Genomic DNA, 27,087 nt, shown 5'->3' on the forward strand with positions numbered 1-27,087 from the left:
ATTGGTCATCAGTATCTGATCGGTGGGGGTCCAACTCCTGACACTCCCCACCCAACAGCTGTACTTTGAAGGGACTGCAGAGCTTCGTGGGCGCCACAATAGTGACATCACATTCATCCGTAACAAAGCCTAGGTACAGCTCAACCTCATTGAAGTCAATGGAGTTGTGCTGCGATACCAAGCACAGAAGTGATCCAATGGACGGTGCTGTGATTGGTAAGCTGTGGAGGAGACCACAACGCTCATGGGAGCACTGCAGCATCTTCAAACAGCTAACCAGTCGGGGGTGCCAGGAGTTGGACCACCACCAATCAGAGTGATGACCTATTCTGAGAATAGGTCATCAGTATTAAACACTCAGACAACCCCTTTTACGTCTAAGGGGTATACACTGCTAGATCCGTAAACTCTGTTCAGGCCCTATTCTTGTCTTTCTATTGCTGCACACAGAAGGTATCTGTACTTTGCAGACGAGGGGTTTGAGGAGCAAAATATGGACAAGGTCGAGTGCATGAAGCAGGTGGTACGAAGTTAGACAAGGGTCCACCCCTGTACCAGATCTATCATCCAGCCCGAGCCACAGTGATAAGTCTGGGGCATCTTCCCGCAGACATGAAGACCCCCTGTGATCATCCATACTTTTATGCAGCTGCTGACACAACTAAACCAATGCTTCCATAAAGAACAAGTTGTAAAATATTTTATTTTTATACCTGAGTCTATATACCAAAAATATGTCTAATTCTTCTACATATGGTGGAACCCCACAGATGACCAATATCCATCATCACAGCAGATATGGAGGAGCACCACTTGAGAAGATGTCACAGTAACCAGAACATAGTCTAATGGGTATCTTTTGTAGATATCTTCTGACCATTTCGCCAACCAGGTGGCGGCATCTTTTCTCCTGGATATAACCACGCAGTGTAACAAGCCTCTTAATGCGAGAGCAGACATGTCCGACCTCTCACGAGATATCCTCCAGGTAGTCCGCCACATCACTGAGGTGGGAGATGGAGTTGTCCAGGGTGAGCTCCTCCAGCTTGTGGTCACTGGCAGTCAGGTCATCCACAGACAGCTCCTCCTCCAGGTCCTCTCCTATACTGAGCTCAGAGCGCTGACTGCTGCTGTGGAAGTCATCCATGTAGTCCTCCTCATTGGCAGCCTTCTCAAAGGTGGACCTCAGCTCCTTCAGTGAGCCATCTCCGTCCTGATCACTAACCTTACGTGACCCTGACCGGGAGCTCTGCGAGTGTGTGGCCCCTGGATGGGCCCCATTGCTCTCCTCCTTCCAGCCATATGTTTTCTCGGGCTTGGGTATAGGGTCATCAAAGAAAGAGTCTCCTTCTAGGTCGTCTTCATCCTGCCGGGGGTCGGTCTTGGAGGGGTCTCCAGGCGGGAGGTCACGGGTCACCACGCTCCTGCACTGCAGGAAGAGCCGCCGATACATGGCCAGGAAGCCCTGCTCGTCCACGCCGTCCCTGCCCGCCAGCTCGTCCGTCACGTACCTGTCCAGCATGCTCCGGCTGAAGTGCGGGCAGAGGTCCGACAAGAGCGCCCGCAGCGCCTCCTCGCCGACCTCCCGGGAATCCTCCCGGTAGCACTGCTTGAACTTGGCTTGCGCCTCAGCGATGTCCTCCGGGGGCAGCTCCTGCGGTACAGGCCGCGCCGCATCTCTCTGCTGGAATCGTCTGAGCAGCTCCAGGAGCAGCGGCGCCTTGGACACGGGGAGCCCCAGCTCTCGGCAGGTTGACGTCCGCTCGTCCGGAGCGCTGGGCAGGCAGGCTTCAGGCTGCAGCACGGCCAGGGTGAAGTCCAGGTGGAAGTGCTGCAGGAAGTCTGTGAGCAGGCCGGCTACCAGGCGGCCATCTCTAGTGGCCAGGAACTGCCGGAGACTCTCGTTGATGAGGGAAGGCTTGTTCTCCGCCCGCTCCTGCTCCTCCAGCGCCAGGAAGACGGACGCCCGCAGCTCGGCCTTTATCTTGTTCAGGACGCCGTTATTCTCCAGCGTGTGGATGAGCAGATCCCTCAGCTCCGTGTCCTCCTCCGCCGCAGACATCCCTGCCGAGCGGCTCCACTCACCTACTAAGGGAAGTAGCAGAGCTCCGATGATTGCCGAGCTTATCGAGCGTGGATCTGTCAACGTCTCCAAACGGCCAATCGCACCGCGCGCCGCTGGCAGGGGGAAGCTAGAAAATAGCGGCGGACGGCGGGGCGGGGCTTCTGACGTCAGAAAAGCGCCAGGTTTGAGCGCCAAGACGGCTTCGCTGAACGCTGCCTTCTGTCACTAGTAACCTAGCAACATAAAGCTCCGCCCTCCAAGGCATTATGTGTAGCTGCACGACGCAGAGAAAAAAATCGATTGTCTCTACGGCTCAGCTACTCTGGCCTTGTGGTCTGTGTGTCTCATTTCAGCCCTCCCCGCGTTCCCCGGGCGCTTGGCAACCGAGCGGCGCAGAGCGTGGAAGTGAGGCACCGGGAGCTGGCTGCCGGGAGCAGGGTAGGATCCGGGGATTGGTGGGGTTTTCTGCACTTGTTGGTGTGGCTCCGATCACTTAATCTTCTGACACATAGGATCACTGCTGTCTGTGATGCAGCCTCTGGCCTGTCCTATAGATGTCTGATTCTCCTGTGTGATGGCTGCTATGTTCTGATTACCCTGTTATGTCACCACCACTCTCTGTATACAGTGATCACATCATATACATTGCTACAGTTACACGACTCGTGCCTGTGCACAGTGCTGGAGCTGGTGACCACTCTGGAGCCCCCCCCCCCCCCCATAGGAACTGCCATAGAGAAGAGCCTGGACAGTAAATCACAGCGTCCCTGGGACTCGCCCTGCAAATGGCCACTTTTTACTTAGTCTATCGCAGTCTGTTCGCTAGGATGCTACTTTATGTAGCCTACTTCTGGGATAATGGCTGCCAGCAAGAAACCTCCCCCCCCCCCCCCCCCCAGCTAGACTGAGCGGTCTCCACAAGAGATGAGTATCGGTGGTCACCAGTACCGAAGAACCTAGCCTGCCTGGAGGAATCCTGCTTCTCAGTGGGCTCCTAGTGTGGTACCCTGGCATCTGTATAGGGCCGTGTAGCGTATGCTTGTGAAGCCCCGGGTCCACATGTATAATCGGGGGAAGCCGTCAGCGCTGGAGGAATACTGCTTCTCAGTGGGCTCCTAGTGTGGTACCCTGGCATCTGTATAGGGCCGTGTAGCGTATGCTTGTGAAGCCCCGGGTCCACATGTATAATCGGGGGAAGCCGTCAGGGCTGGAGGAATCCTGCTTCTCAGTTGGCTCCTCCATAGGGCAGTGTGGTACCCCGGCATCTGTATAGGGCCGTGTAACGTATGCTTGTGAAGCCCCGGGTCCACGTGTATAATCGGGGGAAGCCGTCGGGGCTGGAGGAATCCTGCTTCTCAGTGGGCTCCTCCATAGGGCAGTGTGGTACCCCGGCATCTGTATAGGGCCGTGTAACGTATGCTTGTGAAGCCCCGGGTCAACATGTATAATCGGGGGAAGCCGTCGGGGCTGGAGGAATCCTGCTTCTCAGTTGGCTCCTCCATAGGGCAGTGTGGTACCCCGGCATCTGTATAGGGCCGTGTAGCGTATGCTTGTGAAGCCCCGGGTCCACATGTATAATCGGGGGAAGCCGTCAGGGCTGGAGGAATCCTGCTACTCAGTGGGCTCCTAGTGTGGTACCCTGGCATCTGTATAGGGCCGTGTAGCGTATGCTTGTGAAGCCCCGGGTCCACATGTATAATCGGGGGAAGCCGTCAGGGCTGGAGGAAACCTGCTTCTCAGTTGGCTCCTCCATAAGGCAGTGTGGTACCCCGGCATCTGTATAGGGCCGTGTAACGTATGCTTGTGAAGCCCCGGGTCCACATGTATAATCGGGGGAAGCCGTCAGGGCTGGAGGAAACCTGCTTCTCAGTTGGCTCCTCCATAGGGCAGTGTGGTACCCCGGCATCTGTATAGGGCCGTGTAACGTATGCTTGTGAAGCCCCGGGTCCACGTGTATAATCGGGGGAAGCCGTCGGGGCTGGAGGAATCCTGCTTCTCAGTGGGCTCCTCCATAGGGCAGTGTGGTACCCCGGCATCTGTATAGGGCCGTGTAACGTATGCTTGTGAAGCCCCGGGTCAACATGTATAATCGGGGGAAGCCGTCGGGGCTGGAGGAATCCTGCTTCTCAGTTGGCTCCTCCATAGGGCAGTGTGGTACCCCGGCATCTGTATAGGGCCGTGTAGCGTATGCTTGTGAAGCCCCGGGTCCACATGTATAATCGGGGGAAGCCGTCAGGGCTGGAGGAATCCTGCTACTCAGTGGGCTCCTAGTGTGGTACCCTGGCATCTGTATAGGGCCGTGTAGCGTATGCTTGTGAAGCCCCGGGTCCACATGTATAATCGGGGGAAGCCGTCAGGGCTGGAGGAAACCTGCTTCTCAGTTGGCTCCTCCATAGGGCAGTGTGGTACCCCGGCATCTGTATAGGGCCGTGTAACGTATGCTTGTGAAGCCCCGGGTCCACATGTATAATCGGGGGAAGCCGTCAGGGCTGGAGGAAACCTGCTTCTCAGTTGGCTCCTCCATAGGGCAGTGTGGTACCCCGGCATCTGTATAGGGCCGTGTAACGTATGCTTGTGAAGCCCCGGGTCCACGTGTATAATCGGGGGAAGCCGTCGGGGCTGGAGGAATCCTGCTTCTCAGTGGGCTCCTCCATAGGGCAGTGTGGTACCCCGGCATCTGTATAGGGCCGTGTAACGTATGCTTGTGAAGCCCCGGGTCAACATGTATAATCGGGGGAAGCCGTCGGGGCTGGAGGAATCCTGCTTCTCAGTTGGCTCCTCCATAGGGCAGTGTGGTACCCCGGCATCTGTATAGGGCCGTGTAGCGTATGCTTGTGAAGCCCCGGGTCCACATGTATAATCGGGGGAAGCCGTCAGGGCTGGAGGAATCCTGCTACTCAGTGGGCTCCTAGTGTGGTACCCTGGCATCTGTATAGGGCCGTGTAGCGTATGCTTGTGAAGCCCCGGGTCCACATGTATAATCGGGGGAAGCCGTCAGGGCTGGAGGAAACCTGCTTCTCAGTTGGCTCCTCCATAGGGCAGTGTGGTACCCCGGCATCTGTATAGGGCCGTGTAACGTATGCTTGTGAAGCCCCGGGTCCACATGTATAATCGGGGGAAGCCGTCAGGGCTGGAGGAATCCTGCTTCTCAGTTGGCTCCTCCATAGGGCAGTGTGGTACCCCGGCATCTGTATAGGGCCGTGTAACGTATGCTTGTGAAGCCCCGGGTCCACGTGTATAATCGGGGGAAGCCGTCGGGGCTGGAGGAATCCTGCTTCTCAGTGGGCTCCTCCATAGGGCAGTGTGGTACCCCGGCATCTGTATAGGGCCGTGTAACGTATGCTTGTGAAGCCCCGGGTCAACATGTATAATCGGGGGAAGCCGTCGGGGCTGGAGGAATCCTGCTTCTCAGTTGGCTCCTCCATAGGGCAGTGTGGTACCCCGGCATCTGTATAGGGCCGTGTAGCGTATGCTTGTGAAGCCCCGGGTCCACATGTATAATCGGGGGAAGCCGTCAGGGCTGGAGGAATCCTGCTACTCAGTGGGCTCCTAGTGTGGTACCCTGGCATCTGTATAGGGCCGTGTAGCGTATGCTTGTGAAGCCCCGGGTCCACATGTATAATCGGGGGAAGCCGTCAGGGCTGGAGGAAACCTGCTTCTCAGTTGGCTCCTCCATAGGGCAGTGTGGTACCCCGGCATCTGTATAGGGCCGTGTAACGTATGCTTGTGAAGCCCCGGGTCCACATGTATAATCGGGGGAAGCCGTCAGGGCTGGAGGAAACCTGCTTCTCAGTTGGCTCCTCCATAGGGCAGTGTGGTACCCCGGCATCTGTATAGGGCCGTGTAACGTATGCTTGTGAAGCCCCGGGTCCACGTGTATAATCGGGGGAAGCCGTCGGGGCTGGAGGAATCCTGCTTCTCAGTGGGCTCCTCCATAGGGCAGTGTGGTACCCCGGCATCTGTATAGGGCCGTGTAACGTATGCTTGTGAAGCCCCGGGTCCACATGTATAATCGGGGGAAGCCGTCGGGGCTGGAGGAATCCTGCTTCTCAGTTGGCTCCTCCATAGGGCAGTGTGGTACCCCGGCATCTGTATAGGGCCGTGTAGCGTATGCTTGTGAAGCCCCGGGTCCACATGTATAATCGGGGGAAGCCGTCAGGGCTGGAGGAATCCTGCTACTCAGTGGGCTCCTCCATAGGGCAGTGTGGTACTCCGGCATTTGTATAGGGCCGTGTAGCGTATGCTTGTGAAGCCCCGGGTCCACATGTATAATCGGGGGAAGCCGTCAGGGCTGGAGGAATCCTGGTTCTCAGTGGGCTCCTCCATAGGGCAGTGTGGTACTCCGGCATTTGTATAGGGCCGTGTAGCGTATGCTTGTGAAGCCCCGGGTCCACATGTATAATCGGGGGAAGCCGTCAGGGCTGGAGGAATCCTGGTTCTCAGTGGGCTCCTCCATAGGGCAGTGTGGTACTCCGGCATTTGTATAGGGCCGTGTAGCGTATGCTTGTGAAGCCCCGGGTCCACATGTATAATCGGGGGGAAGCCGTCAGGGCTGGAGGAATCCTGCTTCTCAGTTGGCTCCTCCATAGGGCAGTGTGGTACCCCGGCATCTGTATAGGGCCGTGTAGCGTATGCTTGTGAAGCCCCGGGTCCACATGTATAATCGGGGGAAGCCGTCAGGGCTGGAGCAATCCTGCTACTCAGTGGGCTCCTCCATAGGGCAGTGTGGTACTCCGGCATTTGTATAGGGCAGTGTAGCGTATGCTTGTGAAGCCCCGGGTCCACATGTATAATCGGGGGAAGCCGTCAGGGCTGGAGGAAACCTGCTTCTCAGTGGGCTGCTAGTGTGATACCCCGGCATCTGTATAGGGCCATGTAGCGTATGCTTGTGAAGCCCCGGGTCCACATGTATAATCGGGGGAAGCCGTCAGGGCTGGAGGAATCCTGCTTCTCAGTGGGCTCCTAGTGTGGTACCCCGGCATCTGTATAGGGCAGTGTAGCGTATGCTTGTGAAGCCCCGGGTCCACGTGTATAATCGGGGGAAGCCGTCAGGGCTGGAGGAATCCTGCTACTCAGTTGGCTCCTCCATAGGGCAGTGTGGTACCCTGGCATCTGTATAGGGCCGTGTAGCGTATGCTTGTGAAGCCCCGGGTCCACATGTATAATCTGGGGAAGCCGTCAGGGCTGGAGGAAACCTGCTTCTCAGTGGGCTCCTCCATAGGGCAGTGTGGTACCCCGGCATTTGTATAGGGCAGTGTAGCGTATGCTTGTGAAGCCCCGGGTCCACATGTATAATCGGGGGGAAGCCGTCGGGGCTGGAGGAATCCTGCTTCTTAGTGGGCTCCTCCATAGGGCAGTGTGGTACCCCGGCATCTGTATAGGGCCGTGTAGCGTATGCTTGTGAAGCCCCGGGTCCACATGTATAATCTGGGGAAGCTGTCAGGGCTGGAGGAATCCTGCTACTCAGTGGGCTCCTCCATAGGGCAGTGTGGTACCCCGGCATCTGTATAGGGCAGTGTAGCGTATGCTTGTGAAGCCCCGGGTCCACATGTATAATCGGGGGGAAGCCGTCAGGGCTGGAGGAATCCTGCTACTCAGTGGGCTCCTCCATAGGGCAGTGTGGTACCCCGGCATCTGTATAGGGCAGTGTAGCGTATGCTTGTGAAGCCCCGGGTCCACATGTATAATCGGGGGAAGCCGTCAGGGCTGGAGGAAACCTGCTTCTTCTTCTCCAGTGTACAAGCCATAGGCCACCTCCAGAAAACCGGCCTAAGTGACTGGTTTCAGACGTCAGTATAAAATATACTTTGCATGTAATAATGCGTTTAAGTGGACTGCACGATTTCTGTTTGTAACTTCTCAAGTTCAAACCATCCAATTTTGTGCATATGGGTAAAAACATCAGATTCCACAAAGATCTTCCTCTCACAGAGAGCCCTGTGGAGTATCAAAGACCGCGCCATAGTGAAGTACTGTAGACACTAGTCACATGCACTTGTATTTGTTATACTCGCAAGCGCCGGAGAAAATGCTGGCACATCAAACAAATATGACGTCTCGTGTGTCTCTCCCTTGTTTAATTCTACAGAAGAGAAATTCGCTCCAATAGTGAAGCACTGCAAACACTTTGCCTAAAATTTTTATTTTTTATTATACTCACAAGCGTAGATAAATACAGTCAGGTCCATAAATATTGGGACATCAACACAATTCTAAAATTTTTGGTTCTATGCACCACCACAATGGATTTGAAATGAAACAAACAAGATGTGCTTTAACTGCAGACTGTCAGCTTTAATTTAAGGGTATTTACATCCAAATCAGGTGAATGGTGTAGGAATTACAACAGTTTGCATATGTGCCTCCCACTTGTTAAGGGACCAAAAGTAATGGGACAATTGGCTTCTCAGCTGTTCCCTGGCCAGGTGTGTGTTATTCCCTCATTATCCCAATTACAATGAGCAGATAAAAGGTCCAGAGTTCATTTCAAGTGTGCTATTTGCATTTGGAATCTGTTGCTGTCAACTCTCAAGATGAGATCCAAAGAGCTGTCACTATCAGTGAAGCAAGCCATCATTAGGCTGAAAAAACACAACAAACCCATCAGAGAGATAGCAAAAACATTAGGCGTGGCCAAAACAACTGTTTGGAACATTCTTAAAAAGAAGGAATGGACCGGTGAGCTCAGAAACACCAAAAGACCCGGAAGACCACGGAAAACAACTGTGGTGGATGACCGAAGAATTCTTTTCCTGGTGAAGAAAACACCCTTCACAACAGTTGGCCAGATCAAGAACACTCTCCAGGAGGTAGGTGTATGTGTGTCAAAGTCAACAATCAAGAGAAGACTTCACCAGAGTGAATACAGAGGGTTCACCAAAAGATGTAAACCATTGGTGAGCCTGAAATACAGGAAGGCCAGATTAGAGTTTGCCAAACGACATCTAAAAAAGCCTTCACAGTTCTGGAACAACATCCTATGGACAGATGAGACCAAGATCAACTTGTACCAGAGTGATGGGAAGAGAAGAATATGGAGAAGGAAAGGAACTTCTCATGATCCTAAGCATACTACCTCATCAGTGAAGCATGGTGGTGGTAGTGTCATGGTGTGGGCCTGTATGGCTGCCAATGGAACTGGTTCTCTTGTATTTATTGATGATGTGACTGCTGACAAAAGCAGCAGGATGAATTCTGAAATGTTTCGGGCAATATTATCTGCTCATATTCAGCCAAATGCTTCAGAACTCATTGGATGGCGCTTCACAGTGCAGATGGACAATGACCCAAAGCATACTGCAAAAGCAACCAAAGAGTTTTTTAAGGGAAAGAAGTGAAATGTTATGCAATGGCCAAGTCAATCACCTGACCTGAATCCGATTGAGCATGCATGTCACTTGCTGAAGACAAAACTGAAGGGAAAATGCCCCAAGAACAAGCAGGAACTGAAGACAGTTGCAGTAGAGGCCTGGCAAAGCATCACCAGGGATGATACCCAGCGTCTGGTGATGTCTATGTGTTCCAGACTTCAGGCTGTAATTGACTGCAAAGGATTTACAACCAAGTATTAAAAAGTGAAAGTTTGATTTATGATTATTATTATGTCCCATAACTTTTGGTTCCTTAACAAGTGGGAGGCACATATGCAAACTGTTGTAATTCCTGCACCGTTCACCTGATTTGGATGTAAATACCCTTAAATTAAATTAAAGCTGACAGTCTGCAGTTAAAACACATCTTGTTCATTTCATTTCAAATCCATTGTGGTGGTGTATAGAGCCAAAAATGTTAGAACTGTGTCGATATTTATGGACCTGACTGTATATGCACATAAAATGGGTAAAAAGAAAAGCCTTGTGCTCATGCCCGACCCGGCTTTTGCTCCAATGCTTCATCAGAGGCGTGTACCTCTATCATTAGGAAAGATCTTTAAATATCCTCTCATTCTCCCTCCCCACTCTTACTTTTATCCCATAAAAAGTTTTAAACTTTAATCTATAATATAGACTTCCATTATATATAAAACGAATCTCCTCATATTAAGGGTAGCTACCCTTCCATTCTTTTTATAAAAACTACACAAATATACATTTTCATTTACGGGAGATCCCGTTCATAAACTCCCTTCCACACATCGACCCAGGTGGTACATACTGACCAATCCTCAGAGAACCTACCGTGAGATGCAGCCGTTTCCATTCATTTATTACTCACAACAGGGTACAGCGTAAAGAAAAGTGGGTACCGGCAAATATGTCTCTTGTTATCTTGTTATGTCAGGCACGGTGTCACATCGATCACACTCCACATTCCATCCCTGTGGTTGGATCGTGTCCAACTCGTACATCCATTTCACCTTTGGTCGATCAATCTTTGCAATAGTATCTCCTCCTTCATCCCCCGCCAATTCCCCTACACTAATTCCACCCCAGCAAACATAAGTCCTCTCAGGGTTTTCTGGTGAGCGGTTTTAAACTGTAGAGAGACCCCATGTGTTTATAAACCTTTTTTAATGTTCCTTATATGTTCTTGTATTTGTGTTTTAAGCTTTCTCGTCGTGCGGCCCACATAATGGAGGCCACACAGGCACTCCAGCATGTAGACTACCCCTGAACTTCCACATGTAATTTCTCCTTTAATTGTTTAGTCCTTATTTCTTTTATTCGAATGGATCATAGACACCATTTTCAACCTCCCTTTCCTGTTCCTATTCCTGCATGGAAGGCAGAACCCACACCATACAAATTTATCTTGCTTTCGTTTTCCACTATCTATGGGGATCGCACTACGCACTAAATGATTCCTAAGGTTCGGGGCTTTTCTAAAAATAATATCCGGGATTTCCTTTCCCAGGACAGGATCATTTTTCAATACTGTCCAATTTTTTTGTGATGGCATTCTTTATAAGGCCGGCATGCCTGGTGTACTGCGCAAAAAATGTAAAGCGGAAATCTAATCTGGCTTTGTTCTCTATAGTCTGTCACGTCAGTACAATTACGATAGATCCTTTTTATCTGTCCCTTAGGGATATTGTGAAGCCATGGGCCATAATGGCAACTATCCATGTCAATATAGCCATTTACCGTACATCTGTATCCTTAAAAATAAGTTTTCGTCTTAAGGATACCTCCATTGACAAATATAGTCAGGTCCAGAAAATTCACCGCTACATTGCTAATGCTGCGCTGGTGAATTTTAAGTTCCAATCATTTACATTTAGCTCCGCAATAAAGTCTTCCAGACCCTGTCTGTCCCCTCCGCGTCATTATATCTCCTCCAGATGATTAGTTTACCAAACTGAGATATTTTGAACAAATATGGGCTAATCTTCTCCTTCTCCCAAAGGGACATAAACAAATTAGCGAAACTGGGAGCGAATGTGTTTGATGTGCCCGCATTTTCTCCGGCGCTTGCGAGTATAACAAATACAAGTGCATGTGACTAGTGTCTACAGTACTTCACTATGGCGTGGTCTTTGATACTCCACAGGGCCCTCTTTGTGGAATCTGATGTTTTACCCATATGCAAAAAATTGGATTGTTTGAACCTGAGAAGTTACCAACAGAAATCGCCCGGTCCACCTCAACACATTTGACGGATTGTGGACAGAGCCCACTTCACATTTAGGACCTGCGGCGTTCAAACATTGAGGCAACGTATTGAAAACCCTTTTTATTTGTATTTTGCATGTAATAATGCCTAGAGCCTTTGTTGTCATGGTAGGCCCATATCACTTCCTTCAACCACCAGGTGTTAAATGTTCCCACAACACAGTGGTGTCCAGGGTGTGCTGGACCTGAAGGTGTCACACATTTCCTGTTGACCTTAGGTGGAGGGATTTGCCCACGTGTCTGTCCTAATGTAGTTTCTGTTTAGCCTCTGACCTTACTATGGTAACCGTCCTGCAGCTGAGGCGTACTGTATAAATCCGCCACCTGGGGAGCATTGACCCACCGTGCATGTGGCAGCAGAGTCTGGTGAGTACAATCTCTTTGTCTGTAGACACTTGAAGATTCATGTTTTGTGTCTCGGTGCGGCAGATATCTGGCTATCCTTCCAGGCACTCGTTCAGCTTTCTCTTGTATGCAGCAGATTGGAAATCGTGAGGTCTTCTTGTGTTAACGCCCTGAACATATGTTTCCAACAAAAATATTTTGCTGGTGAATGTGAAACATCCCGGGAATCATCCATGACTGAGCCGCCCAGTGCTTTCCAAAAATCCATTTGTGTTCTACGTGGGTCAGATCCTTGTAATCGGAACCTGTGGGACTATGGAGACCACTTGTAATGGGACGTACAGGAAGGAAGCCCTATAATGTCCTGGTCTGTTTATTCAAGGTAGTTTTACCTCTATCTGCTCAGCCTTTTGCTTCTGGTCTTGTGAAAATTTCCATTCTATTGCTGTTCTGTGCCAGATTATCCATCTTTCTGGAGTATCCAATGCTTGATTCGTGGAATTTCACTATATTTTTTGTAATATTCATATAACTTTGGAATCGGCAATCTCCAGCATGCCAGCTGTGGAGAAACTGCAACTCTCAGCATGCACGCTTGCTTGGCTGCCCATAGAAGAGAATGGAGCATGCTGGGAGTTGCAGTACAGTTGGAGTGCCAGAGGTTGCTGCTAACCCCTCATACATTTCATCATCTTTGGATGAGTGGAGATTCCGCACAGATTTTTGGAGGCGGACTTTCAAAATCCGCCATGTGAACGGACCCCTAGAGTTTTTTGAGTGTTGAGGACTGGTGCGGCCACTTTACAGCCAGAGACGGTTGTGAGATGAAGGGGAGAACATGTAATATAAGTCTTCCAGTATGATACAGGATATGATCTAACTAGGGAAGAACTGTCTAGATTTTTTATATTTCTCTTATGCATTTTCTACATGTGGTGTATCTTTTGCTCATGCACACAAATTATAATTCTTTTTTTCTGTGTCCATTCCATATTTTTTTCCGGCCCGTATGTGGAACCGTTCACTTCAATAGGGGCGCAAAAAAACGGAAATGAGTCGGTGTGCATTCCGTATGTCCACATGGCCTTTCCGAAAAAAATAAATAAATAGAACACGTCCTATTGTCCGCATTACGGACAAGGATAGGACTGTTCTATTGGGGGCCAGCTGTTCTGTTCCGCGGAATGCACACGGCCGTTATCCGTGTTTGGCGGACCGCAAAACAGCCAACAGTCGTGCGTGCATGAGCCCTAAGGCAGAATGAAGATCTGAAGACTAAAGATTACCCTGTGTTATGCCTGGACACCTGATCTTAGGAAGTGAGCCATCCAGGAGCAGAATCCCCGCGTTCATATTTCATGTTTGGATAGAAGCGGTGTTGACAGGTCACTTTCTGCGCCTCCCTGACTCGCAGTATTACATCATTTTGCTGGTCACCTGGATGGAGTGTGATGGAAAAGGGCCGTTTGCCTACAATAACTACCTAAGTTATTCTGTTCACACAGCATTGGAGCGGTAAAATGGATTCACACCATTTTTATTAGGACCCTGAAAACTTATGCCACAACTGTAATCAACGTCTTTGGCGCAAATCACATTTTGTGTGCCCTTTTCTTTCCATATAACGTGATCTTTCGCTCTTCATGTACATGCAGCTTTCATGTTCCTGAATGAGGAAATAAGTCACAAAGCTTTTTATAATCTTAAAGGGGTTATCCTTAGGGCTCGTTCACACAAACGTTTTTTTGCGTTCCGTATACGGGCCATTTTTTGATTTCCGTGTACGGAACCATTAATTTCAATGGTTCAGCGAAAAAAAAGGGAATGTCCTATTATTGCCCGCAAATCACCTTCCGTGGCTCTATTCAAGTCATTGGGTCCGCAAAAAAACCGGAACACATACGGAATGTACTCCGTATGTCTTCCGTATCCGTTCCGTTTTTTGCAGAACCATCTATTGAAAATTTTATGCCCAGCCCAATTTTTTCTATGTACTTACTGTATACTGTATATGGCATATTGAAAAACGGAACGGAATCAGAAACACTACTGAAACAAAAAATGGATCCTTTAAAACGGCCCTCAAAACATTGAAAAAGCCATACGGTCGTGTGAACGAGCCCTTTAAAAAGATAATGATGACATCCTCAGGAAAGGACTGGGAGCTTAATGTGGCCCTGGAAAAAAAATCTTAAAAGTGGCCCCATGTTGTTGCTGGGTCCAAACTGACAAAAGGTCGTGCAACACAAGTAGGCAGTGCCAGCAGTACTGTAGTGCAGAACAAAATACCGCCCCAAATACCCCAGTACAGCACAAAATACTGCCGCCAGCCCCACACTATGAAGATGTATCATCATCCTGAGGACGGTATTACAATTGAATTCAGGAGGGCACCTTCAGCCGATGCTGTCCGCATCTGCATTTCCGGTCTGCGGCTCCCGAAAAAAAATAGAACATGTCCTATTCTACTATTATGCAATAGCGGTCAAGAATAGGCATTTCTATAGGGGTGCTGGCCCGGTGTATTGCGCTAAACACTGCGGACGCGGGAATAGACCCTAAGTCAGAAATATCTTTTCCCGGATAACCTCCTTAAAAAAGGTGAATCAAGGTTAAATGTAATAGTTCTTGGTCGGTAAAGGGATGATTCCAAGGTGTTACACTGCTGGGACCCCCAATGATGAGCTGTAATCTGTAGGGAACCCATCAGCAGGTGTTCGGTTTCCCTTCAGCACCAACGCAGGGGAAATGGAGCATTACTCCTTTCCCACGTGAAAGAACGGCCCCTATATTCACTCTACAGATGCGTTGGTTTAGCAAAACGAGAGACTCACTTTGCAGCCACCCTTGCTAAAACATAAGAGTATGGCAAAACAGCGACATTGCAAGTAATGATGGTGTGGCAGTGCAACATGCTGCATCCATGATTACGACCACCCTGCAGTCCATCAACGGTGGACGTGCACGCACACTAGGAAAAGGTGCTAGCCTCTCTGGTGGCCGGCACTGCGAGAGTGTGCATAGGCCAGCACTTTTTCCTATAGTATAACCCCTGGATATGAGCAGTGTGTAATGTGATGGAAAAAGGAATCGAGCCAGTGTAGGAGGCAATATGGCCAATCACAATACATTAGTAGGTTCCTTGTATTAATGTTGTCTACATGATAAATGACATTTACTGAAATGAGAGAACACCTTCAATCTAAGGCTTCGTTCACATCAGGGTTCAGCCCTTATATTCTCCTGCTCTGTTATAGGAGCAGGAGAGCGGAAAGGACGGATTTGGCACATAACTGAGCCGAACGGAGCCTACAGACCCCATAGACTATAATGGGGTCCGTTAGGTTTCCGCTCAAAGGAAGATTTTTGAAGTGGAGACAAAAGTCCTTCATGCACAACTTTTGTCTCCGCTCCAAAATCATCTTCTGAGCGGAAACCTAACGGACCCCATTATAGTCTAAGGGGTCCGTAGGCTCCGTTCGGCTCAGTTATGTGCCAAATCCGTCCTTTCGCTCTCCTGCTCCGTTATAGGAAAGGCTGAACGCTGATGTGAACTCAGCCTAACATTGCGCCTCATGAATATATCTGGCCTGTTGGTTGCAGTCAGTGTGAATGCTTTTGGCGGCTTCTCTTTCAGTGTCTGCATTCTTTATTGTGCCTCTGTTTAATACTACAGGAATGTATGGAGCGGGGACGGCATTTTTCCTATAAACCTTGCTATGTTTAGTCTATGCTGTGTGATGCAGAAGCCCTATGGATGACAGCACAATAAGACACGAGTCAGATAACACTGACCATTCATGTTCCTTGTGAATGGAATGAATATATTTTCTTCCATTTATGAATTTCTTTGGTCACATATACTTTTATGCACGGCGGACTGGCCATAGACCCTACAAAGAAATTTCCCTGTGGGCCGATGTCCAGGTTGTCGCTGTCCGCATCCCTATGTCCGTTCAGATGCATCTGCAAAAATATAGAACTTGTCCTATTCTTGTCCCCATTACGGACAAGGATAGGACCAGTCGATTATGGGCCGGACATTCCATTCTGCAAAATTCGGCACGGATCTCGCAGGATCTGGCCTTGCCGGATCCTCTACTTTGCCGCCGGATCCCCATTGACTGCAGTGAGGTCTGGCGGTTATATATACGGCCGTTTTCTGGCATAAATGCTGGACAAAGGATGTTGCATGTAACATTTTTTTTTTGTCCGCCCGACAGCCAGCATTTGCGCTAGATCAGGTAGCTAAACCGGGATATGAATGCGGCCTAATACAAAGATGCCTCGCTTCATTCATCAACTGCTGAGCGACTGTTAATAAAAAGCCTGCAAAATACTGACTGAATCTGCTATTCCAGTCTGAAAACCAGACGAGCTTGATAAATGTGCCCCAATAACGCCAAAGTTTAATAAAATCTATTAAAAATTTGCCCACAAGCGTCCTTATTTATTTAGGGCTCACCACTCCACCGCCCCAAATCTCTGTATGTTCTCTGGGTTGCTCTCCCGCTTGGCGTTCTAGTAAATGCCTGCTTCTTTCGCCCTCTTCAGCGCAGGTCTCCTGTGCCAGTTCCCTCCACTCTTCTGTTCACACTGGGCTGGGACACTGGGTAGATAGCAATAAAACAAGCGGGTTCCCCACCACTTATAGAAGAATAGCGACAAGTACAAATATTGGCACATGACTGCTTTCGCCTCCCGCGGCTTCATCAGGGGTGTACCGACTTACATAACTTCATCCCATCTAATTCATTAACCCTCATCGCCATACTCAACACTGAAAACGCATCATGTGAACACTTCCCCATGCTAATACTTCAAGTGCTGGAGTCGCAGCCAATTCCTGACACATTTAACACTGTGTTAACCGCTCATTAGCCCCTTAGTGACCCCACACACGCCTTTTTACAGCGGTCACTAAGGGGCCTTAGGCTAGGCTTGGATTTTAATTGAAAATTTAATATAGCCACTGAGCTATTTCTCTATCCACCTTATCTGCTATGACAGTTACAGGGAGAGAGCTTCAGCAGAAAGGACACACCCCTGAGTTGTGATAGTGAGGGATAGCTCAGACAGAAAGGACACACCCCTGAGTTGTGATAGTGAGGGATAGCTCAGACAGAAAGGACACGCCCCTGCGTTGTGATAGTGAGGGATAGCTCAGACAGAAAGGACATGCCCCTGCATTGTGATAGTGAGGGATAGCTCAGACAGAAAGGACACGCCCCTGCGTTGATAGTGAGAGAGAGCTCAGACAGAAAGGGCATGCCCCTGCATTGTGATAGTGAGGGATAGCTCAGACAGAAAGGACACACCCCTGAGTTGTGATAGTGAGGGATAGCTCAGACAGAAAGGACACACCCCTGAGTTGTGATAGTGAGGGATAGCTCAGACAGAAAGGACACGCCCCTGCGTTGTGATAGTGAGGGATAGCTCAGACAGAAAGGACATGCCCCTGCATTGTGATAGTGAGGGATAGCTCAGACAGAAAGGACACACCCCTGAGTTGTGATAGTGAGGGATAGCTCAGACAGAAAGGACACGCCCCTGCGTTGATAGTGAGAGAGAGCTCAGACAGAAAGGGCATGCCCCTGCATTGTGATAGTGAGGGATAGCTCAGACAGAAAGGACACGCCCCTGCGTTGATAGTGAGAGAGAGCTCAGACAGAAAGGGCATGCCCCTGCATTGTGATAGTGAGGGATAGCTCAGACAGAAAGGACACACCCCTGAGTTGTGATAGTGAGGGTTAGCTCAGACACAAAGGACACACCCCTGAGTTGTGATAGTGAGGGATAGCTCAGACAGAAAGGACACACCCCTGAGTTGTGATAGTGGGGGATAGCTCAGACAGAAAGGACACACCCCTGAGTTGTGATAGTGAGGGATAGCTCAGACAGAAAGGACACGCCCCTGCGTTGATAGTGAGAGATAGCTCAGACAGAAAGGACACGCCCCTGCGTTGTGATAGTGAGGGATAGCTCAGACAGAAAGGACACGCCCTTGAGCTGTCAGCTTGATATAAATCTAGCAGAGCAATGAATGCGGAGATCTCTGGATCCATGTGAGGTACAGGGCTGGTTCTAGCTTTGCTGGAAAGAGATTGTCATGTACTATATGCTGTTTAATTTTAATTTTTTTGGACATCACGTATGGGATAATCCCTTTAATATCATGAGCTGCATTGAAACGAAAACATGGCAACCAGACCTATTTCAACCCTTTTTTTTTTTTTTTAAAAGCTCTATAAGAAGTGAAAGTATGTACCTTTCTGGTTGCATTGTCCACATTAAAGGGGTTTTCCAATAAATCTATGGCTCATTGATAGGTGAACACGAAAATGGACAAAAAAGAGGATTAAATCAAAATATTTTGGGTGATACCCAAAATATATGATCTAGATTAGGGCGCCAGGGGGTACATATAGGAACTCCAGATGATGTAGGTGGAAGAAAGCATAGGGGGAAGGCCGCTCAAGTGGTCCAGGTGTAGGGGTGAGGCTACTAGTAGTACGGGAGCTATATGAACGTACAGTTCCCGTACACTCCAACAAAAAAAGGATATTGGGTTTGTCCACTGATAGGCGCCACTCCCTTTAGAGAAAGACGACAATAATGGTGATGCTGGTAGAGGTGGTATGTACAAGGTAGTATTGATTGGCACCGGAAGGGTGAAAAAGAAAGAGAGGTCACTCTCATTCAGCAAATGGACAAAAAGGAAGATAAATGCCTGATGTAGAGGGGAAACCCTAGATGGGGTGTGCAGATAGGAGAAGAGCTAAAAAATAAAAATAGCATATATAAAAATTAAATCATATTGGATGTTACTCACTTCACTGGGGAGGGTGTCTGTAGGATAAGCTCAAGACCCCTACAGACACCACCTCCCCAGATGAGTTCGCTCCAAGGATAGCCGGAATGATGGCAGCAGATTCCTCAGCTTCTGATCAAATTCCTTTATTAGGTATAACAACGGTACTCAGCGCGTTTCGGGGGAATATGTATACAACCCCCTTCTTCAGGAGTGAAAAGGTTTAAAACTTACAAGGTTGGCAGTATCGTGAAGGGGATATATAAAAATGGCCGACCTTTCTCATTTGGCTGTTTCGTTACCTCCCATTCTCCATAATGCAGACCAGGCATTCCATTGAGCCATTAAAGGGGTTTTATGAGATAACAGATTGATGTTGTATCCTTTAGGATAGGTCATCAGTGTGTAATGTATCTGACCCTTTCCCACGGTCTTGTGGCTAGAAGGACTTGAGTCCCTCTTTTTAGCAATTTGGTGGAAGGTTGGACTCACCGATCTACCATTTACCGTCTATCCAGTGGTTTTAAATCCTCCTTTTAATGAAGTACCTGATACAGCTCCGTCCCTGTGAACGGTGCTAGGCTGCAGTAGAAGACCGTGTCTCATGGATGAGCATCTTCTGTCAGCCACTGAAGTGAAGGGGCAGCAGCGCTCCACAAAGAGATTTTCTAGATATAAATGATGTTTACATAGCTTTCATTTTGTCTCTTTTGCTATGATAGCTTCTAGATTCTACATCTTCTTCTTTATATGCCTCCAGGATTCATTCAGAACACAGTGCTAAACTGCAAGCAAGCAAGATGTTGGAAGAGGACATGGAGGTGGCCATTAAGGTGGTGGTGGTTGGCAATGGTGCCGTTGGTAAATCAAGTATGATTCAGAGGTACTGCAAAGGAATATTTACCAAGGATTATAAGAAAACCATCGGCGTGGACTTCCTGGAAAGACAAATTCAGTATGTATTTTTTTTTTTTTAACGCCTTTGTTTCTTTTGTGGGATAAAATGCATCGGACCGCTATAATTCTGGGTCCTTACATACCCTTGTCCGCTTCGGGGTGCACACGGCCAGTATCTGTGTTTTGCGGATCCACAGTTTGTGGACAGCAAAACATATACGGTTGTGTGCATGGGGCCTAATTCTAAGACTGTCTTGGGCCACTTTCACATTAGCGGTAGGCTGCTCCAGCGGGTGGACAGCCTGCCGGATCCGTGCTGCCGCTAGTGCACACGTGCCGTCGGAGGTCCGCTCCGGCCCCATTCACTATAATGGGGGCGGGCCTGAGAAGCGGCCAGAATAAAACTACGACATGTAGTAGTTTTTATTCCGGCCACCTCTCGGCATGTTTGTATAGTGAATGGGGCCGGAGCGGACTTCTGGTGGCACGGTACACTAGCAGTAGCACGGTTCCAGCATGTTGCTCACCCGCCGGAGAAGGCTGCTGCAGTGTAAATCTGCTCCAGTGTTCTTTGTGCGAATACATTTGTTTAAGCTGCCATATCTTCAGGGCATGTCTACAATGTATCATACGTTCTTTATCCTGCTACACAACACCCATGAGTCACTGGCTTTACCGGGATGTTGGTGCTTCCCATTTTCTCTGTCTGATCAGTGTCTGAAATGCTTGAAATACTTATATTAAAGAGGACCTGTCGCCTCTCCTGACATGTCTGTTTTAGTAACTACTGTCATTCACCAGGATATAATAATTCCGGAGCATCTTGTCCTGTGTGTTATGACGTTCCTATATTCTTTCCACTAGAAGTTTATGAATAAATTGGCAACTGAGTAATGTCAGACTGTGTAGGGAAATAACCCCAACTGATAACAGTTGGCAGTTCATTTGGAAGAAAGTCGACTGTGACACAGGCACAACACGCCATGCTAAACTAGGTGGGAAAACCCCTCAGTGCTGGGATGAGTAGTCCCTACAGCAATAGCTGCTCCCCATACAGTTTTATTGCTTCTGGACTGCAGATAACTGAGTATACCTGTACAGGACAGTCTGCTGCACAGAAATAATGATTTTTTACACAAGCCAATTATTAGCAGTAAGCTTTTCTACAAATGTTCATCCCCAGTTGTTGACTAGATGGTCAGACCGTGTAAAAGGACCATTAGTCTAATCCTAGCGATGTGGCTAACCGACATGATATCATGATTAGGGTTGTTGCGGGTATCGAATTATCGATACCCAATCAATACTTTTGTACCGGTATCGCAGAACATGACGTGCGCGCTCCATGTTCTCCTCAGCAGCACAGGCGCTGCTGCCACCAAAAGGAAGAGAGGGGCAGAGGAAGGGAGGGGCTATGGCCACTGCGCCACCAATGATGATAACTAAACCATTAATACAAATACACCCGACCTCTATGACAGGGCGCTGCGATCCGCGGCAGTTAACCCCTCAGGTGCCGCACCCGAGGGGTTAACTGCCGCAGATCGCAGGGCCCTGTCATAGAGGTCGGGTGCCAGCTATGTGATTCTGCCTCCGGCACCCGCCTCCTGTATTTGTATTAAAAGGTTACTTATCTCCATTGGTGGTGCAGTGCGCCCACCCCTTCCCCCAGTACTAAAAACATTAGTGGCGCAGTGCGCCCTTCCCCAACCCCCCCAGTATTATAATCATTGGTGGGGGGCTGCCTCGGTGAAAATGGAGGTATGTCCGGTTTCAGAGCTGAACCCGGACAACCCCTTTAAGTTTAAATCACGCCCTTACCTAATTTTACATATAAAATATATAAACAATAAATAAATAAACATATTACAGATCGCCACGCCCAAAAAAGTGTGAACTATTAAAATATTTGTAAAAAATCTCCTATGTGGTGAACGTCGTAACAGAAAAAATAAAAACTGCGCGATTCAACATTTTTTTGTCACCTTGTCCCCCCCCAAAAAATCGGATCTGACTGTTCGATTATGGGCCGAATGTTCCATAAAATGCGGAATGCACGCGGCTTTTTTTTGTGTTTTATTTTTTTCATGTGGTATCGAGTATCGCAATAATTTTTTATGGTATAGAAATCAAATCAAAATTTTGGTATTGCAACAACCCTAATCGTGATATTAAAAAAAAAAATATGTTGCATGGCGCTGCCCCAGTTTAGAGTAGAGACCCACTCAATAGAGGCCTCTTTGATGTTGCAGTGGACATGGTTGACATCTGATGCTGGGCCAATTTCGAGTAGGGACCCATTTAATAGAGGCCACCATGATGTGAGTGGTGTATTGCAGCGGCGGTGGTTGCCATCTGGTACTGTGCCAATTTAGAGTAGGGACCCGCTCAGTAAAGGCCACCTTGGTGTGCTGAGTGGGCCTATGCATTTTGATTCAAAACATATACTAAGTACCTCATGTACAGTTTATATGTGGAACGAAGAAGCAGTAGATCAGTGCATGGCATGTGGATGTGCAATGCAAATCTTTTTCTCCACGGTCTGGTAACCCTCGTTATCTGTGATGGTGAAAGCTCATTTAATTGGATCCACCCAATGTTCTTATCATTGCAGTAAACCACCAGTGTACAGGTTCTAGTTATAGCAGAGCGGAGGAGCCAAACGCATAAAGCCTGTCATTTCAAGCTCTGCTGGCAGAGAAGCAAGCTTTTAAACACATTAAAAAAATCTGTTTTCTCCTTTTCATTTATACTTTAATGGCCTCTTTATGTAACACTTCCCCTTTAAGGTGGGGCTTAAAATAACACCTAGTCATTGATGAGATACAAGTTAGACTTGTGAAAGTAAATGTTTGACTGGTTGCTATGTGCTAATAGCTATTTTCTGCTATTTTCAGCTTAGTGCCCTATACTGCTGCCTCACTAAACCTGGCAGAACATGTCCTTCACATCTGTAAATGATCCACAGGGAGTCTAACTTGTCACAAATGGGGCATTTTTAGTTCAGTACTTGTAGCATATGATGGGGGAGACATGTGCAGGTAAATTAAGAACATTGAAGCCATAGTAACCCCTTCCTAACCACCAGGCGAGTGTGCGCAGTGCCATCAACTGAGCTGGACTGCGGCAATGCCCTGAAAGTAATGGCCGTTTGATTTCTTCCAGAGGATGCCCAGTCTAATGCTTGACCATTATTTGTTTGCAGATCTTAATGCTTCATGTTCTCCCTTCCCTGGCCATCAGCACACCCCAGGGCTTCAGCCACGTTTACCACCACTGTGTTGTGCCAGCATTACCACCACAGTGTTTTAAGAAGCCAATGATCTGCTCTGTCATTCTGTGGCCTGGCCCCGGAGAGCTCATCTGAAAATGACTTGTCAGTTTACACTCATTACACCCCCTCCTTCTGGAGGATGACTGCTTAATCAAACCTAATGACCCAAGCAATGTTCAGGTGAAGCCAAATAAATACAAAAACCTATGAGATTAGCGGGTGAAGTGAGCTTTGAACGCCCTTTGTGAATGACGCCTGGAAGTTCTATGACTAATTCTTTCATACACTGTGGTTGTGTCTTCTCTTTTAGGATAAATGATGAAGATGTTCGGCTCATGTTATGGGACACCGCTGGTCAAGAGGAGTTTGATGCAATAACTAAAGCCTATTACAGGGGTTGGTATGAACAAATGATTTTGATATTAACGGAAATTAGCCATGAACACTGTTGGGTTGGTTTCACAAACAGTTTTTTTTTTAGCCAAAGCCTGAAGTGGATCCGGTAGGGAGGAGAAGTAGAATCCATACTTCTCAATTTCTGATTCCTTTTGACCATTTGATCCTAAAATAAGAAATTGCTTGCGATTTTGCGTCCTTAAAGGGGAAGTCCCATTGCGACAACTTATCCTCTTTCTAGCTCTGTGTTGTCGCCTGGGAGTGAGAATGTACAGGTAGTAGAGATGTTAGCACGGACAGGCAGAATTGTCATTTAAGACCCCAGATTTGAGGGTGAGATGTGAAATCTAAAATCAGGCCCTAATGTAAGAGAAATGTTCTACAGTTTGAAAATGAAATGTGTGTCGGTAAGTCTTGTGGGACCAGCTTAGTGCAGCGACGTGTTTATAATGATGCAGACAAATCACAGGAGAGGTTAGCGGTATTTCAGTAGGGATCTGCTAATTATCACAAGCAATGAATCATCAACATAATGGAAAAGTTAGAGCATAAAAATAAAGGGCATTGGAGGCAACAACAGGTTATCCCAAAAAGTGCATCTTAGGAAAAGATCCTGGGCATTTCTTTTTTTTTTCTAGCTCTGACAGCGTTATTTCAAGGATTATCGGTTACATCGTGAGAGGCGCCTGTACTCTAAGTAGTATTACTATTAAAATGGTTGCCAAAGTATGTGTCTCTTCCCCTTCCTCTATTCAGAGAGCATGTAGCGACTGGGGGCATCTGGGCAGAGGCTCCTCATCACCATCAGCCCCCCACAATCACTGCCATGGCAGACACAGCTTAATATCTCCTGTCACTCTTATAGTGTTTGTTTTTAGAGTGTAGTGATATACCTTGTATACCACTGCATTATAAAAACAATGTTTCCCATCTATGGTAACGAAAAACACAAAAGAAAATGGAACCTTATATATAAAAAAAAAAAAAAAAAAAGCAGTCCCATGTATGGCAAAATGGTACCACTGCAACCACATGTCGTCCCGCAAAAAACAAGCCCATATGAGTGGAAAAATGAATACGACTGTTTTTGTATGAAACGTGCTATTATTGTGCAAAAGTAGTGAAAAACAAAGAAAACTACACATTTGGTACAGCCATTATCGTACTGACCCAATACAATATAAGTAATGTGCTAGTTATGCCAGGCGGTGAACGTTGTAAATTTAGTCCAAAAAACTACAGTGGAATAGCTTCTTTTTTTTTTTCCATTACCGCACGCCAAAAAAAGAATGAAATTTAATCAATAAGTTATATGTACTGCAAAATGGTGTCACTAAAAACTCCAATTCAACTGAAAAATAAAAGTTTTCGACAGAAAAAAATATAAAAGAAAATCAATTGTCCTTCAACTGAAAATCTTTTTTTTTTTTTTTTTTTTTACAAAATCTCCTGGCCCTAAATATCATCAGCAGTTCTTCTCAGAGATGTTGTCCTATGGGATTTCATAGCATGTTGTATGAGGCCAGGATAATCTTCCCTGGTCACAGGTATAATAATAAGAATAGACAATTATTTTGTAAGTAGGCATCAAGGGAATATGACGTTTTATGTGCTTTAGTATACAAAATATTTTCTGTATTTTTATACCTTTTTTTTTTATGTCTTTGTCATAAAGTCCCAGTGTTTTGTAGTTAAAGGGCTATAAAATGATACCCTACTACAGGGAGAGACAGGGAAGCATTACTATCTATCTCTAATTCATTTTTAACAAAAGGCAGTGAGGCAGTGCTTTCTGAGCCCACATCATTTAGGCTAGGGCTACACGGCAACAATAATCCAATCACAGCATGCTGCAAGTCCCAGTGCAACACCATTGACTATCATTATAAAAAAATCTGTGTAGCCCTAGCCTTACCGGAAGAGAGAGGATGTCATACTTCTGTGCCTACCATGTTTTTAAGAAAAGTCAGGGGGAAAGTGCTATCCGTTCCTATTTGATGTTGTAGAATATATATAATGAAGGCATTTTTGGTGAATTTCTAAATTAAGACACTGTATTTGACCGATATTGGTTATCCTTGAAATCCAGCTGCTGTAGGGAATCTTACAGGCAGTACTTCATGGGGAAAGAGTATCCAAATTAGCTCTCTTCCAACGGGAAAAAAACTGTCTCTCTAGCTGTGGTGGCTAACCTCCGGCACTCCAGCTGTGGTAAAACTACAACTCCCAAGATGCTCACTTGCTTCGCTGTTGTCAGAACTCCACAGAGCATGCTGGGAGCCGTAGTTTCACCACAGCTGGAGTGCCGGAGGTTAGCCATCACAGCGTGCCTCCTATAGGTACCTTGTAAGTAAGGAGAACCAGTAACCCCTCCCTCACAGAGCTCCTTTACTGACTTGGAGCAAGAACTCTGAGACCTTTGTCCACAGATGTGTCTCTGGTTTAGCTGATAAACCTGGTCATAAAAGACACTATTGAAACGACCTAATGTTACATAGTAGACAATACCAATAAGATGGGTACAGATGTATCCTGGTAATTAAAGAAGCCATGTTCTCCATGTTGTCTGCTTAGGAGAAGGCTAGTGACCACCTTCTGATGTTGTGTATCAGTAACCGGCCCCACAGTTCTAGACACAGCTCCGTCCCCTGTAAAAATACTGCCCCGACAGATGTTATAAGTCAGTTGAGTGGATGTAGTAACTCAAGACACTAATCTATGTGGCTGTGAGAATGACCTAGAGGAAAGAAGATGGGGAAGAGCCCCGAGAACTCGGCATCTGCAGAAGTATGGCTACGGGAGCTGATATGTGGCTGTTGGTCATTCTATGGACATGTGATGTCTACACATTATAGAGGGAGATTGATCACTAATGCAAAGGAAAACTGACTTAGTTGCCCATAACATCCAATCAGATTGATCCTATCATTTCCAAAGAAAGGTGGGATCTGAGTGGCTTCTTCGGGGAACTAAGCCAGTTTTCCTTTGCACCAGTTTTAATAAATCTCCCCCAATGATTCACAAATAATGGTGAAATACTTTCTTTGCAAGGTGCCCAAGCCTGTGTGCTGGTATTTTCTACAACGGATAGGGATTCATTTGAAGCGGTGCCCAGCTGGAGAGAGAAGGTGATGGCTGAAGTTGGAGATATTCCTACTGTTCTTGTTCAAAATAAAATTGACCTGCTGGATGACACAGTTATTAAGAAGTAAGTCACTACAACAGTGCCACTCGTGTCCATTAGCCCCATTCAAGTTGTGGTCACCTTCATCCAAACCCTAAGTTCTACATCATTGTTTGTGTTCAGAGAAGAAATGTGAATATAATGAGCCGCTAGTATTTAAGGCTGGCTGTCCTGCCTTGGAGCCGACAACCCCTGGGGTCCTAACTTGTGCCCCTTAACATAAAAGACTCACCCACCAGTCTGCGGTCCTGCGCTGCCCCGATCCCCCAAGAAAGCTGGCTGGCTGTTTTTAAATGGTTTCTCTGAGGCCTGAAAACATCCCTGAGTGTTTATGAATCCCATGATTTTATTTGCCTTGGCAGCAGCTTTCTGGCACTGGTTGCTAAAGTTAAAGGGAATCTGTCACCAGTGACCTCCCTATCTAATCACATAGCTGTGATACATCTCATTGAACACTGTTTTTATTTTATTGATCTGAGGCGTCGTACTTCTTCCGAATGTGCA

At 47.5% G+C, this 27,087-nt stretch overlaps 2 protein-coding genes across 7 annotated transcripts in view; one reads left to right on the forward strand and one right to left on the reverse strand.

Annotated features, from left to right (window-relative positions):
* Nucleotides 1–678: 678 nt before the first annotated feature.
* On the reverse strand, nt 679–2,167 carry CEP43 (centrosomal protein 43). Its single transcript, XM_040428599.1, has one exon. It carries the CDS (start codon nt 2,060–2,062, stop codon nt 971–973), a length of 1,092 nt encoding a protein of 363 aa, XP_040284533.1. The 5' UTR covers nt 2,063–2,167; the 3' UTR covers nt 679–970.
* A 210-nt stretch (nt 2,168–2,377) lies between these two features.
* The window catches only part of RAB23 (RAB23, member RAS oncogene family), a 32,748-nt gene continuing 8,038 nt past the window's right edge, over nt 2,378–27,087 (forward strand). The window contains exons 1-7 of one of the 6 annotated variants that reach the window (XM_040428602.1): nt 2,487–2,503; nt 2,694–2,816; nt 11,895–12,042; nt 12,155–12,403; nt 19,593–19,787; nt 23,314–23,399; nt 26,451–26,607. In XM_040428602.1, coding sequence (XP_040284536.1) covers nt 12,381–12,403; nt 19,593–19,787; nt 23,314–23,399; nt 26,451–26,607 — 461 coding nt within the window. In that variant the 5' untranslated portion in view covers nt 2,487–2,503; nt 2,694–2,816; nt 11,895–12,042; nt 12,155–12,380. Of the gene's footprint in view, nt 2,504–2,693; nt 2,817–11,894; nt 12,043–12,154; nt 12,404–19,592; nt 19,788–23,313; nt 23,400–26,450; nt 26,608–27,087 lie in introns of those variants that run through there. The other 5 variants (XM_040428601.1, XM_040428603.1, XM_040428606.1 and 2 more) reach the window with 5 other exon arrangements.

This window comes from Bufo bufo, chromosome 4 (genome assembly GCF_905171765.1).
Source record: "Bufo bufo chromosome 4, aBufBuf1.1, whole genome shotgun sequence".
Lineage (NCBI taxonomy): Eukaryota > Metazoa > Chordata > Amphibia > Anura > Bufonidae > Bufo > Bufo bufo.

What these genes read in the sequence shown, in the direction of transcription:
- CEP43 (XM_040428599.1), bottom strand. Translation starts at nt 2,062, where the DNA reads ATGTCTGCGGCGGAGGAGGACACGGAGCTGAGGGATCTGCTCATCCAC.